Source organism: Brassica rapa, chromosome A02, assembly GCF_000309985.2.
Source record: "Brassica rapa cultivar Chiifu-401-42 chromosome A02, CAAS_Brap_v3.01, whole genome shotgun sequence".
NCBI lineage: Eukaryota > Viridiplantae > Streptophyta > Magnoliopsida > Brassicales > Brassicaceae > Brassica > Brassica rapa.
In genome coordinates, this window is record NC_024796.2 from 23,868,859 (window position 1) to 23,884,136 (window position 15,278).

The 15,278-nt window shown below is 35.3% G+C and overlaps 3 protein-coding genes and 2 long non-coding RNA genes across 6 annotated transcripts; 1 reads left to right on the forward strand and 4 right to left on the reverse strand.

Annotated features, from left to right (window-relative positions):
• Nucleotides 1-98: 98 nt before the first annotated feature.
• Nucleotides 99-1,497, reverse strand: LOC103832793 (probable ribose-5-phosphate isomerase 2). Its single transcript, XM_009108883.3, has one exon. The coding sequence runs from the start codon at nt 1,081-1,083 to the stop codon at nt 280-282; it is 804 nt and encodes a 267-aa protein (XP_009107131.1). The 5' UTR covers nt 1,084-1,497; the 3' UTR covers nt 99-279.
• A 652-nt stretch (nt 1,498-2,149) lies between these two features.
• LOC103832794 lies at nt 2,150-3,917 on the reverse strand. Its single transcript, XM_009108884.3, has one exon. It carries the CDS (start codon nt 2,856-2,858, stop codon nt 2,382-2,384), a length of 477 nt encoding a protein of 158 aa, XP_009107132.2. The 5' UTR covers nt 2,859-3,917; the 3' UTR covers nt 2,150-2,381.
• Nucleotides 3,918-4,152: 235 nt separating this feature from the next.
• Nucleotides 4,153-7,950, reverse strand: LOC103832795 (ABC transporter G family member 7). Of its 2 annotated transcripts, none has more exons than XM_009108885.3 (12): nt 7,502-7,950; nt 7,234-7,424; nt 7,006-7,156; nt 6,793-6,925; nt 6,508-6,709; nt 6,145-6,421; nt 5,848-5,979; nt 5,540-5,760; nt 5,152-5,364; nt 4,985-5,069; nt 4,593-4,905; nt 4,153-4,408 (listed from the first exon to the last, which is right to left on the reverse strand). In XM_009108885.3, the coding sequence occupies exons 1-12, from the start codon at nt 7,787-7,789 to the stop codon at nt 4,395-4,397; spliced, it is 2,220 nt and encodes a 739-aa protein (XP_009107133.1). In that variant the 5' UTR covers nt 7,790-7,950; the 3' UTR covers nt 4,153-4,394. The 2 variants fall into 2 exon arrangements, with proteins under 2 accessions (XP_009107133.1, XP_009107134.1); XM_009108886.3 differs by having other exon boundaries at nt 4,166-4,405; nt 7,502-7,947.
• Nucleotides 5,834-6,421, forward strand: LOC117131676. The gene is made up of 2 exons (XR_004454848.1): nt 5,834-6,045; nt 6,104-6,421. It is a non-coding gene; the product is annotated as an uncharacterized LOC117131676 (long non-coding RNA).
• A 5,150-nt stretch (nt 7,951-13,100) lies between the features above and the next one.
• On the reverse strand, nt 13,101-14,743 carry LOC117131672. The gene is made up of 2 exons (XR_004454842.1): nt 13,826-14,743; nt 13,101-13,559 (listed from the first exon to the last, which is right to left on the reverse strand). It is a non-coding gene; the product is annotated as an uncharacterized LOC117131672 (long non-coding RNA).
• Between the last annotated feature and the right edge of the window lie 535 nt (nt 14,744-15,278).

The following is a 15,278-nucleotide window of genomic DNA, read 5'->3' on the forward strand; positions in this document are numbered from 1 at the left end:
ATTTATAAAAAAAAAACCTTTTTTTTTTGTCAAACTTTTTTTTTTTTGTCAAAAAAAAAAAAAAAAAGCCCTTTAAAGTTCGAATTTATAGAGTAGTAAGTTCGTAATCGTACCTCGTAAGCCTATCAATATCGACTACGGTAGTCAACAGAAGCAAAGCCCAACACATATAAGAATGTATAAAGCCCATTACAAAGAAAGACATTCAAAAGGCAAGCGAAGCAAAAACGCCGTTCATATAACAATCATTCCAAAGCCTATCTATCTCCTAGATCAGTTTCAACAACAAGAGCTGTGTTTGTTCTTGATCTTGACACCAAGCTCACCAGCAACGATAACCGTAGAAGCCATATCAAGAAACATCCCATGCTCCACGACTCCAGGCAGCCTCAGAATCGCATCGCTCACCGCCCCCAAATCTCCCATATCCTTCTCCAAATACATATCCACAATGTAATTCCCATTGTCCGTCACAAAAGCCTTCCCTTCCTCCCCTCCCAGCCGCAGCTTCGCCTCGCAGCCGTACCCCTCCATCACCTCCCGGAGCTTCTCCGCCGTGAACTTCCAGCAGAACGGCACAACCTCCACCGGAAGAGCCAGCTTGCTCCCGCCTATGTGCTTCACCATCTTCGTCTCGTCGACGATCACCACGAACTTCTTGGAAGCTCCTTCGATCATCTTCTCACGGAGGAGAGACCCGCCGCGCCCTTTCACGAGGTTGAGATGAGGGTCGACCTCGTCGGCGCCGTCTATGGAGAGGTCGATGACGGGATGCGCGTCGAGGTCGGAGAGAGGGATGCCGAGGGAGAGAGCCTGCTCCTGAGTCTTCTTCGACGTCGGTATGCCGACGATGTTAGAGAGCTTTCCTTGCCGGAGAAGCTCGCCGATGCGGGCGACGGCGTGCTTGGCGGTGGAGCCGGTTCCGAGGCCGAGGACCATGCCGGATTCGACGAAGTCGACGGCTTTGTAGGCGGCGATGCGTTTGAGCTCGTCTTGGGTTAAGACCATCGGCGGCGGCGTAGAGGGTACGTCCATGGAGGATTTGTCGGATGTGATGAAGAGAGGATCGTACGCAAGCGCCATTGAAAACCGCCGAAAGTCAGGATTGGATGGAATGGGAAGAAAGAGGATGTCTTTGGAGAAGTGGATGGTAATGAATAGGTAAGGGTTGAATGAAATGTTTGTTTTGTATAAATAGAGAGAGGTGAAGAATAGCTATTATGAAATTACGAAGAAGAAGAAGAAGAAAGAATATGTTTGTGTGGTGGCGGAGAAAAGAAAGTGGAGACTCGAGATAGGGTTTGTGGGAGGAGAACAAACGAATAAAGACACACACTTCACTTTCGAGAATCAGACAACCCCGAATCTTAAGGATTTTATTTCTCTCCCATATTTTTCTTTATTTATTATAATAACCCCCAAACTTTATTAATAGTTACTAGGATTCAAAATTGGTAAATCTGTCTTCTTATTTCCCCTAAAAAATTAGTATGTTGCCGCGTGTGTTACTTTTTTAGAGCAAATTTCTCCTCATTTTCCCTACATTTTGGATTTTTCAGTTTCGGTTTCACTTCATTAACGAAACATTTAAACATGTCATGCTACAAAATTAGATATTAGTCTGAAAAATAAATAAAACAAATAAAAGCTAACAATTCAAAAAATGTATTGATGATTCTCCATCAAAAAATCTGAATTTAAAAATTATAAAAACAGTGAATTCTATATTTAAATTATATAATTAATGGATCTAGTTTAGATTAAAAAAAATTGACATGTTGTAACTAGTATCGTGCATTACCATAAAACAATTAATAGTACAAATAACACTATTAAACGTAAATCCTTGTAAAATAAATAAAATTATCTACTTCTCATGTTGAGATGTGTGATACTAAAAAAACAAAATTTAAGACAACACAAGACTTTTATCAAACCAAATAGCTTCTGGGTCATATTTTACACAGTTGCATAACTTTTTGTGTAAACATGAAATATCATAAAAGGAGTGAAAATGTTGGGCCCAAAAGAGAGGAACCAAACCAAACACGCCGTTCCATTGTCCATTGTCGCTTTTTAAAGGGAAAACAAAATCATCAACAAAATGATAACATGGACCAAGAAACATGAGGACCAAAGAAAATCTCCATTATCATAATAAGAAATGTTTTTGTAATTAGAATGTATTGTTTCCACTTTTAGAATGCATTCAAACTCTATGTAAGAATAAATAAATAACGAGATTTTGAACATATATTATAAGCTAAAAGTGAAAATCAGATAAATAATTAAAGAATATGTGTATATAATAAACATAACTAATATACCCAAAAAAAATTGTGGGCAAGTAAAAAGAAAAAGAAAGAAACGAGGCGAGCAGATCAGCCCACGTGGCCCAATGTTGCGGCGGCGAGAACCCAATGAAGAAGGTCAAGAAGGCGAAACGCGAGAACAGAGGAGGAAACGGGAACGCTGATCAGGAGGAGAAGCAGCGTCACAATCGCGACGGTGGGGCGAGAATTCATGAGGAAACTCTGGAGAAGACCAACGGAATCGCAGATTACAGAGTCGTAGCTGCTGTAGAAACGCTTCTCCCAATCCATCCAGTGAGAAGGAGGCTCGTAGTTTCGCTCAACCATCTTCATCTCGTGGATGCGTTTCCTTAAGACGATCATGTTCTCGTCCACTAACCTCCCTCCTCCGTAGTAATGGTCCTTCCCGGAAGACGCAGCAGCAGAAACGCTCATCGTCTTCTTCTTCTGTGTCCTAAACGTCGTCGTTTCATTCGGAGAAAACACCAATGGATGGAACCGGAGCGGTGAGACTGAAGCTGTCGAAGAAATCAGTGTAGCTTTCATTGTTTTGAGATATGATTTGTAAGTTTTAGGTCGTTGTTCGTTGGAGAAGATGATGGACAAGTGGAAAAATATTTATAAGCTTATTATTTGGATAAAATAAAGACGAATAGAAGTGGGGGCTGTATGATTATGGATTAACGCGTTGCCACTTGCCAATCACGATTTGGTAATAACGGGACCCACTTTCATTTTCTTCCACGTCATTTTCATTACCACCTTTGTTAAAGATTCGGTGATTATGGTTTAAACCTTCTTACACGGCTTTTACTATTCATCAATCACCGTCAATCAAACAATGTTACATAAACACCTTTGGATTTTGCATTTCTTCTAAATATTTAGTCTAATTACGTTGCTAGGAGCGATATACACATTTGATTTGACCTATGTTTTGTTTGTGAGACAGGGCTACCGAAATAGAGGCACTTGAAATTTTAGGCTCAAAATGAAATCACCGATGATATAGTCGTATCAACTTAGTAAGATATGTTAATGATAAACAGAAAGTTGATGAATGTATTATCGACGAGATGTACAATTGGTGCATTGCGAAACTTCTTCTTACGGTACGCTAACTTGTTGGCTTGCTGATTTGGGAAACGCGGTATTTGGAAGATGAAGTGAAATTCAGATGCCCCCATTAATACTGCACATGATGTGACAATGCATATAGTAGTTGCTCTATTCTATATGAATATGATATTCATTTTTTTTATAACAGAATTGACCTCCTATTTGTTTATGGCATTACACCTGAAAAAGCGTACAAGTCGGTGACCTTTTTTTAATTATGAGCTTACTATTATATTTTAGTAATAGTTTACTGAGATTTAACAAATTTATGTGAGATACGAGTGTACATATCAATATGCTTATGTCTAAACGTCCAAAACTCACCATCACATAATCGCAGATCACATTACTAAATTCATAAACAAAATTATTTACAATGCAGCATTTAACAACCAAGTTCTTGTGTGCTGCATTGTGTGTTTTGGTTTTTTAATATAGAACATATTTGAGGATGTTTGGACCAGACGCCACGTCCCCTCCCGATGGCTATTTGACTTTCTGCCAATGGGCGGCTCTTATTTATTTGTATTATCTCCTTATTTACTTGTTTAATTAGAAAACTGATTCGATTATTAGTATAATCTAATAGCCTAATATGAAGTTTGGTTGAATCTGAATCTTCAGACGTCGATCCTGACGTCAGTTTTGCAGTTATCAGGGAATGTTCAGTGTTCCCAACATATATACACACATTTTTTCTTTGAAATTCACAGCAAGAGACTTTTCTTCAGCTAGATCTTTAATAAATTATGATATTAGAGTCAAAACTTGTTATTTGTTTTTATTTCTGAATAAAAACAAGAGACGACACAAGCGGCTACGTGCCTACGTCAAAGAGTTGAACAAGTCTCAGGAAACTAAAATGAGTTCTTACATTGGGTTTAAGGAATAGAGATAAGAGGAGCACTCTTTTTATTCAAATATGAAAGCCTTTAAGAGCAACTCAACTCCATTTCATCTCTTTCACTTGCTACCTGCTGGAGAATGGAGATGAATCACGACAAAGTTGATTTTATTAACTACAAAAAATTATCACAGTTGTGTGTATGTATGTATTGATTTTTCTTTGACCTTTTAGTTAAACATGTTTTTAGTTCTTTATTGTTTAGGCCATGAAAATGGCCCAACAAAAAGGCTTATTATTAGTACAATTTTACAAACCTTCAAGGACAAAGGGACGGATTTCGCCAAACTCATCCGATGATGTTGAACTTTGATCGTCAAGTGGCTGCTTCAGTTCATCTTCAGGCTCCTCCGTTTGATCAACAACCTCTGCTTCATCCAGAGCTGGCTCCAGCTGCACTCCTGGAGTCTCGGTATCTCCGTTGTCAAGAAGAAGCTCAAGCTTTTGATACTTTGGTTTGTTCTTCTCCAGGAGAAGGTACGTAGTGCAATACCAGAACATCAGAATCCGCATTTGAGCTGCTATGGTCTCCCTTATCCTGCTTCCTTTAAACGATAGTCGTTCTAACGCCTGCAAAACAAGCCACAAACCTTTAACCTCCGATGACCTTAAAGACATGGACAATGGGGTTTGTTCGACTTTTTATTACCTGCTCTCCTGTTTGGACGTCAAATGTATTCTGATGATCAAACTCGAGGCCAGTAAATTCGTTTATGCAGAGTCCCTGGAAGGCCCTGAACAAATACGAGTGGATGTTAAGAGAGTAAAGATATTATATATCTAGACAAAAGATATTCATAGGGTGATGTAATTCACCATCTGATCAATGAAGCACGAGGAATCCAACGAAAGATGATTGGGGTGTTATCTGCATTGACATAGTAACCTCCAAACACGATGAAAACCGTCATGAGAGATGGTCCTACAGCCATTGCAGCTTCTGTGTTTGGGACCATAGCCCCAACAGTTAGACCCATCGCAGAGGCAGCAAAAGACTCTACCGTCATTATCCCACAGAACTTTCCAAATCTGGCAAGAAATATCTTTGTTAGGGACATTGCTGTAAAGTATATTTCTCACTTGGAATCATTGGTTGGTAAAATTCACAGAGGATGGCATATAAGTGAGATGCAGGGTAAGGCTTATGCATAACATTTAAAGCTTGGCCACGTGAATAGCAAAAGATAGGTAGCTTAGGAATTACCTTGACAAAGTGGGATGTAGGCGTGCCATGGGGTATAGTACAGCACCAAACATTAAAGGAAATGCAGCTCCAATGGGGATTTCAGCTATTGTTTTGGAGAGCAGGTAAGGTCCCAAAGAGTAGGACCCTTTCGACCGTTCTCTATCCACAATGGCACGCTCTTTAGGAAAGACACCAACTGTCTTTGTGAGAGCTGCCATTGCTGTGTTTATTGCAGCAACCTGAAGCAAACAGACATCATCGTTAACTACATAAAAAAGGAACTCATAGTAAGTAGTACTTCAAAGCAAAAGCATAGTGGCTTAGACCTGAAGTAAGCCCATTCTGTCCTGGATTGACGTCTGCGACTTCCCCATTCTCCAGAAAACAGATCCAAATATCAGAGCAGATGCCACAGACATTCTTGCACGGACTTTGTTAGTTGGTCCATCTCTAGAAGCCTATGCAGTCAAGTGAAGAAGTCAATCAGACACACTGCTCAAGTTAATTCAAAGAGTCTCCCACATGTAAATTTCTTAAGTATCTTCTTTCATTCTTAAACCGTTTTCAAGTAGTCTGTGAAAGCATTGAATCTACTTTAGATCATGCATTAATGGGAGGCTTACCTGCATCCATGCACGCTTAAGCAACAAAAAGAACTGCCTCCACCATCCATCTTTTCTCTCAACAATGGCGTTTCTGCGAGGTCTCATGCTCTTCTTTGTTTCTTGTTTTACTCCGAGGGGAGTGGCATAAAGAATCGTTGATGAACGCTGGGAGAAGGCATCAACAAGAGCATGTACTCTCTTCTGCGAAGAGTAGACACTATCCGAAGAGCTATAGTCTACTGATATTAGATCTGCTAAAAACTCAGCAGGGTTTACATGCTCTGGGCAAAGAAACCTGTTCAAGGATCAGAGAAGCACTTGTAAGTGCCAACACTAAAGTACGCACTTATTGAAGCACTTGTAATGTTTAGATAAACCAACCCGAAGTTTCCGAAACATGTCAGAGGTTCATTCCCTGCAGGGCCGGCATAGACTAAAGTTCCTTCTGTAAGTAACACAACGTCGTCAAATTTAGCATAAACCGAACCTCGAGGCTGGTGAATGGAGCAGATCACAGTGTGCCCGTCCTGTGCAAGCTTTCGCAATGTCTCCATCACTTGTTCAGCCTGGAAGGCGTCAAGCCCTGAAGAGACCACATTAATATTTCATCACTGTTAAAAACAATCCATAAACGGTTATAAATAAAAAGAGTAGGCATCTATCTACCGGTTGTGGGTTCATCAGCAAATATAACAGACGGACTAGCAATCAATTCACACGCAAGTGAAAGCCGCTTCTTCTCTCCACCGCTGATCCCACGAACTTTCGCATCGCCAACACATGAATCCGCACAGCTAACCTTTTGTATAGCCACAAAAAGATGATCAAGAAATAGATTCCAACATTACGCTAAAACGCAGAGACCAACGAAAACCTTACCAGACCAAGCCTGAACAAGAGGTTGTTCACATACTCATCCCTCTCCTCATCAGAAGACATCTCCCGAAGCTGAAGCTCAGCCGCGAAAGAAAGCGTTTCCCTCACAGTCAACTGCGAGAAGAACAGATCCTCCTGTCTCACAAACGCAAGCCTGCCATTCACAACAAAAAACTCCATCAAACAAATGATCACAGACTAATAAAGACTAGTACAACTAATAGCACATACTTAAAAGCTCTGCTTGAGCTCGATCTTCCATTGACCTCCAAGAGACCTGACAAATGCAAACGCGGCGATGAACTAAGCTGTCCAGCGAGAACATTCAGCAACGTCGTCTTCCCAGATCCAGAAGGTCCCATGATCGCTAACAACCTCCCAGGCTTCGCTTCTCCGGATACATTCTTCAACAAGAACCGCACCTGAGAGGCACGTGATCAAGCAGTTATGAGCAAACAATTCACGAAATAGATAAGGGAAGGAGATTCGATTCCCTCACCGATTTGGAGGACTTATCGGAGAGAGAGCACGTGATGTTCCTCCACCGGATTGTCACCGGACGAACTTTCCCCGGAGACGACGACGAATCATCTCCGTCTTCCTCTCCCGCTCCTTCGGTATCCGAGAAATCGTCTTCAGCGTCGTTTTCCGGTAAGAGAGCGATGCCGGGACCTGAGAAGATGCGGACCAACATAGCGGCGGCCACCGCGGCGAGAAGGCGGCCAACTCCGTTCCCTCCGATGCCGGAAATAGCGTCTGCGAAAGATTTCCCGCCAAAAGGCGCCATGAGTTGTTTCCCCTGTGTGTGTGTCGTCTTCTCCTTGGAAGCTCCGGTGAGGTAAAGGATGAGTAAGTAGTAAGAAGTGAGAACCACTCGAAGCTCCAAAACATTATCTCTTCTCACTAATTATTTAATCATTGTTTAAATTTTCCATTATTTACTTAATTAACCTTCTGACTTAAGCGGAGGTAGAGATTAATCACTAATCAGCACGACGAAGTACCGTATCTGATTTGAGTTGACCGTTATAGTTAGATACGCTAGAAGTTGGCCACGTGTGTAATCGTGATAAGACACTTTAGCTTAATACAGTCTTACGAGTAGGTATTCAGATATTTGGGTCCTCATTGGTTATTTCAGATTTCTGTGTAATTTGGATATGCGAGTGTATGTCCATTTAAAAACCAAGGAAAATTCCGCTTGGATTGATTCAGATATTTTTCTATACGATTTGGTTTGGGTAATAAAACTAAAAATCAACTAATCTAGAAGTCACTTTCCTATGTGTCACTTTCACATAAATTCTCAATATGGTTGATTATCTTAATACTATTAATGAATTAAAAATATTAAATAATACTCTCTCTGTTCCTAAAAGATAGATTTTTTAATATTTTCACACATATTAAGAAAATACATTAAACTACCATAATAAATATATCGTTTTCTGTAATTTTCAATTTTCAATAACTTTTAACCAATATTAATTCAATAAAATCAATTAATTTTTTTGAAGTTTATAATTTTTTCATACAAACACACAAAAAATACATCTTTCTGAGACAAATTGTTTTTATAAAAAGTCTATCATTAAAGAACGGAAGAACTATTATTTATTTATTTTACTTAGTGTCCTTTTAAAAATTTTCCATATACATATAATAAAAAAGGAATTTTTTTATAAAGTTAAAAAAAAACAAATTGAAAATGAAAATATATGTATATATAATATGATTTCATAGAAAAAAAGTTCACAAAATAGTAATATTACATTTAAAAAAACATAAAATATACTTTTGAATTAATAAAATACTTTCTTTATATCTATATTTTCTTATATGAAAAATATAAATTTTTATGTAATGTGATTTCATTACAATTTACATAGATAATCTTGATATTAGAAAAATAAATAACATTTCTTTGAAAACATAATTTTAAACAATACAAAAAAAATTCAAAGTAATAGAAATAATTAAGTAACATAAATTGATATATGTTTAATTGACTAAAAATAGTTTATAATTAATTATTGAAGTGTTTTATTTATTTTTCTTTTTTTTATTGACTATAATATCTTCCAATTACAGCAAAACAAATATCGATAAATTATATTTTACTTATATAATATTATTTTCAAATAAAATCACAATTTTATTTATTGTTTATTTTTAAGAGATATTGAAAAGCTAAAAAAAATTAAAAATAAAAATTGTTTGATCAAATAGTTGCAAAATAGTTTAATGAGATACATATATTATATTTTATCATTATTAAAGCTATTTGTTTTCGTAATATTAAACTTTATGTTTTTATGTTTGTGGAACGTAATATAACCATAATCAAAATACCAAAGCAAATCTGAATTCTCATTTTTAATATTAATTAAAATAAATTTTAGTTTCCATTCAATAAATTAAAGACATAAAGTTATTTAGAATTTATAAAATATTTTAATTATTGTAAATATTTATATGTGTTCATGAGCTTCCAGAAATGTATCACCTACTTATGTATGTAACTTTAGTTTATTTTTTTATTTTATTCTAAGCACAATATATCTGAAGTTATACATAATCTTCATAAAAATATATTTACATATTTAAGACAAAAACCATCTAAATGCAAATTAGAAATTAATCAAAATTTTAATATATTTAGAATAAAAATATTATAGTTGAATTTAGAGATGTAATCCAATTTATCTAAATGATAACTTAATTGACTGTAAAAACAACAAAACCTATTAAATATAACATATATAAAAGGGGAAATTTTACTTCTACACTTTCTTTAGTACCACATTTCAAGTATACCACTAGTATGGGGACATTTTCACAAATACACTTTTCATTAATGACCAAAAGACCATATTAGCCCTAACTTTATCTCTCTCTCTCTCGCGATCCTCTTTTCTTCCTCTCTCTTTCTCTCGATCTTTTTTCTTCTTCTCTGTCTCCGATTCACCGGAGATCCACCGTCTCTCCTCCTTCTCCTCCGTCCCTAACCAAGGCTTGGATATCGCGTCTCTCCTCCTTCTCCTCTTACTTCCTCCGATTCTGCGATCTCGGATTGCTTCGCAACCACATCAAAGCTCTCTGCCTCTCCGCCGGCGCCGGACACGCTCCGATGGCGATGGCCCAGATCGAGTTATCTGACGTTACCGCCGTGGAGTTGGTGGATTCGCTTCCTCTCGAGAGAAGAGCTGATCCTCATAACCTTCATTTTTCGACGGTGCGTTTGATTTCGCGTTTACTGCGCATCTTGATGATGCTCTGTTTCCGTGGAGGGTCGTGGAGGAGATGGAGAGGACGGTGAGGCGAGGCGCAGTTGATTATTTAACAAACTTTATAAACTGTTTTATAAGCCTTTCTAAATTGTCTTTTAGTTGATTGAGTTACTTAACACATCGTTTTCTGCAGCTGAGGTGAAGCCTTCACTTGCGTTATATCATACTTTTTATCGCTGCTAAAAGAAACAGACTCTGTAATCTAAGACACAAGAAGAAACTAAAAAATGTCAATGGTTGGTCAATAAGACTTTAGAAAAAAAAAACAAGAGACAATGATGAATTTGATGATTAACATTGTAGATCAAAGAAAATGTGTGATGGCAGAGTTGTGGCTCTCATATAAGCTTGAACATATGCTTCTTTTATGAGTGTCGGGAACTGAACATGTCAATTACATTACTAAATAACTTCGATTTATAAAGAGTTATAAATTTTCAAAAACTCAATGTTCACTATTAGAAATCTTTCTCTTAGATCAGAATATTAATAGATAACTCTTTCTCTTAGATCAAAACAACAAAATCCGAAAAAATACTTACAGGTTGTGATTCTTGCTGAGGATTCAACATTTGAAGTTATAAGACAGTTTATAAAGTTTGTTAAATAATTTATAAGGTTTATAAATTCTGCACAATTTTGAAGTTAACTACGAGGTATTGTGATACTTCAACAGAGCTACCAGACAAGCCAAAACTGATCATCCAACGTTCAAATATGAATTATGTTGAAAATGATTTTTTGTATTTTAGGTAAGGAGGAATAACATTCAATTTTCAGAAGAACCTTATGCAAATAAGATTATTGATGAATGGGGGTAGATCTATGGTTCACTTTCTCATATCAACCAATGGGGTTAGATCTATGATTATTGATGAATGTAAATAATTTATAAAAGTTTATAAAAAACGTTATGAAAGCATACATTCAATTTATAAGGGTATTATATGAGTTCTATAGGTTTATAAATCAACTAAAAGAGTCTAAAACCATTTAGAAAGCCTTATAAAACAATTTATAATGGTTTGTATAATAATTTATAAGGGTTTATAAGGGTATGTAAATAATGTATACGGGTTTATAAAAATAATTTATTAAGTTTATACACCACTATAAAATATTATAAAATGATTTATAAGGGAATTTAAAATTTCTGAAGCGGTGGAGTCTTGATTGTTGTCCACATGTACCTCAGAATCTGCCACGTATCATCATCTCCTTACAAATCCTTATAAGGATATGTAAAATTATTTGTAAGAGTTTATAAACTATTAATAAATGCATATAAAACAAGTTATAAAATCTATAAACCATTTATAAATGTTTATAAGAAAGTTATGAAAGTTTATAAATAATTTATAAGGGGTATGTATACTATTAATAAGAGTTTATAAAAACTGTATAAAAGATTATATTCAATTTATAAGAGGTATTATAAGAGTTGTATAGGTTTATAAATCAACTAAAAGAGTCTAAAACCATTTAGAAAGCCTTATAAAACAATTTATAATGGTTTGTATAATAATTTATAAGGGTTTATAAGGGTATATAAATAATGTATACGGGTTTATAAAAATAATTTATTAAGTTTATACACCATTATAAAATATTATAAAATGATTTATAAGGGAATTTAAAATTTCTGAAGCGGTGGAGTCTTGATTGCTGTCCACATGTACCTCAGAATCTGCCACGTATCATCATCTCCTTACAAATCCTTATAAGGATATGTAAAATTATTTGTAAGAGCTTATAAACCATTAATAAATGCATATAAAACAAGTTATAAAATCTATAAACCATTTATAAATGTTTATAAGAAAGTTATGAAAGTTTATAAATAATTTATAAGGGGTATGTATACTATTAATAAGAGTTTATAAAAACTTTATGAAACATTATATTCAATTTATAAGGGGTATTATAAGAGTTGTATAGGTTTATAAATCAACTAAAAGAGTCTATAACCATTTAGAAAGCCTTATAAAATAATTTATAATGGTTTGTATAATAATGTATATGGGTTTATAAAAATAATTTATAAAGTTTATACACCATTATAAAGGATTATAATAAAACAATTTATAAGGATATGTAAAATTTCTGAAGCGGTGGAGCCGTGCTTGCTGTCCACATGTGCCTTAGAATCTGTCACGTATCATCATCTCTTTACAAAGCCTTATAAGGGTATGTAAAATTATTTGTAAGAGTATATAAACCATTAATAAAGACATATAAAACAAGTTATAAGATCTATAAATCATTTATAAATGTTTATAAGAAAGTTATGAAAGTTTATAAATAATTTATAAGAGGTATGTATACTATTAATAAGGGTTTATAAAAACTTTATGAAAGCCTTATAAAATAATTTATAATGGTTTGTATAATAATATATAAGGGTTTACAGGAGTATGTAAATATTTTATAAGGGTTTATAAAAATAATTTATAAAGTTTATACACCATAATAAAAGATTATAAAATAATTTATAAAAGTATGTAAAATTTCTGAAGCGGTGGAGTCTTGCTTGCTGTCCTCATGTGCCTCACAATCTGCCACGTATCATCATCTCTTTACAAAAGTATATAACTATTTATACAGGTTTATAAAACTATTTAAAAGGGTGTATTAAACTATTTACAAGAACATATAAGCTATTTATAAGTCTATTGTTAAAAGTACAACTCGACGATTTATAAGTTTTTATTAAAAAATTTTTAAACAAGAGTTGATTGTATATGTCTATACAAAACACATAAATGTTTGAACTTGAGAAGTCTTGTGAGGAATGCTAGGCAGAATGAGTGTAAGAAACTCAAAGTGATTTATAAGCGTTTATAAATTTATTTACAATGGCTTATAAGGTAATTTTTCTAAAATCCCTCCAAAAGACAATCAACACAAAAAAGACATATCTGGTGAAAGAGCCACGTCCTTCAACAAGGGATATATTGCTTTAACATAGTCTGAGAACATCAAGGCTTCTCCATATCTCACTCTTCTATAAAAGAAACAATTGAAACCAAACTCACTTACATGTCCAACTAATATCTTCAACTATGTAACTACTAAAAGAGAGATACAATTGTTTTAGTATAAGAGATGTCTAAATAAGATGAGAGAGAAGAATGTACTAAGAAGCCAACTCTGCAACTTTTATAAAGCGTTATAAATACGTAATTCTTTGATAGCACAAACCACATTCTTTTTCAGAGTCTCTCTTGCCTCTTCAAACAGCTCACCAACCTCGTAAATTTTCAAAATCTGAACAAAAGCCAGTCACATATTATTTCTACGCATCAGCATTCACTTCCAAAAATAAGATTCAAAAATAGTATGCTTTCGTAACTCAACAAACTCATCATTCATCTCCACTGCTTCTGTAGATATTATACACAAAACAAGACATAAAAAATAAACTCACAAAGTATAAATAGAACGTTACACTACCAAAACACCAACGTTCCACCTCATATACTGCACATACTAAAACATTGCTAGTCAAACTACAAATAGTAGCATTGTATTACCTTAAGGAAGTGAGATACTTAGATATGCATATCACCACACATATTCTCCGCAACATCCTTTAAATCCAAAAGCTGACAACACACATTTGTAATTCTCTGCAACATCACCAAATCAACCAAGAGAAGAAGTAATCATAGAATAATTATACTCTTAGGTTAGTACCTTCTCATGAATTAAATAATTATATAAATCTGAAAACTATGACAATAAATCAACAAAATCAATAATTGTACTCTTACGTTAAGCTTTGTGTCTTTTGATTGCTAACAGATCAACAGTAAGATTTGAAAGGACCCAATTTATAAGATCTTATAAATTTGAGATCTGAAAACTTCACTTGAAAAACTTCGTCTTCTTTCTTAGAAACATATCGATTTTGATAAATCAAGCTAAGATTACAGAAAGAGGCAAAAATCACCATATACTATCATCTTACCTTTGTTAGTGTTTCTTAGGCGTTGGGAGAGAGATCGTCTCGTTCGTCTGAGCTTGTCGAGTCTGTCAGCTTTGCCGGAGAACTTCTCGGCATGCGATTCGTGACGAACGTGACCGATTTAGCATCGGAGGATTACTACGACTACATAATGCCGGCGGAGGAACGGCGGGATGTCCACTCGCCGCCACGCTCTCCCAATCCGGTCGAGTTCGTCGGAGATCGTCGAGTTCACCGGAGATCGCCAAGTTCGCCGGAGATCGCCGGAGATCGCCGAGTTTGCCGGAGATCTCGTTGGAGCTCGTCTCAATTTGATCTCAGTTTCATCTCGTGACAGACATTTGGAGAAGAATAGATCTAGGTTAAATTAATGAAATGAGGGGTATAATGGTACTTTAGCCATTAAAATTTTAATGGTAAATTTGAAAAGTGTAAAGTTGAAAAGTGGTATTAGGAAAGTGGTATTAGTGGCAATTCCCCTTTTATTTATAAAAATATTTATAAATATTCGGTTTTGGTTCAGATATTTTGGATATAAAAATACCATTTGGATATTTCAATATAGGAAAATAGAAAGCGCTCAAATATATGTAAATTATGATTTGGTTTAGTTTTGATTTTTCAGTTCGGTTTGGTTCTTGAAATCTTGGATAAATTTGGAAACTAAATCTAACAAATAAACCACTATTAAATCTAGAGTAGAAACTACATTTTTCAACGATGATAACTGGTATTAAAAAGTGGTTTTGATAAGTCTGGATTGGGTGACTGAGGTTTATACAAACTGAAGCGTCTTCACCGGAACTTGCTATGGTGCATTCATCGACAAATGCGACTGCGTTAACTCCACCGAGATGAACATTACTGACGGTTATACGACCCAAAGCTGAAGTGTCCACTTCATATACAATAACACAAGTGTCTATGGACCCAATTGCTACCATTGTGTTTTTTAGTGAAACAGTTTATACTACCCGTGTGGAAAAATATGTTGTTTGGCTTCACCTGTAAAACCAAGA

Bases quoted from the DNA above. Each gene is read 5' to 3' on its own strand.
- LOC103832794 (XM_009108884.3), bottom strand. From the start codon at position 2,858: ATGAAAGCTACACTGATTTCTTCGACAGCTTCAGTCTCACCGCTCCGG.
- LOC103832793 (XM_009108883.3), bottom strand. From the start codon at position 1,083: ATGGCGCTTGCGTACGATCCTCTCTTCATCACATCCGACAAATCCTCC.
- LOC103832795 (XM_009108885.3), bottom strand. From the start codon at position 7,789: ATGGCGCCTTTTGGCGGGAAATCTTTCGCAGACGCTATTTCCGGCATC. The intron at 5,980-6,144 runs GTAAGCCTCCCA...TTGACTGCATAG, and splicing joins TTAAGCGTGCATGGATGCAG to GCTTCTAGAGATGGACCAAC. The intron at 5,761-5,847 runs GTCTAAGCCACT...TGTTTGCTTCAG, and splicing joins ACAGAATGGGCTTACTTCAG to GTTGCTGCAATAAACACAGC.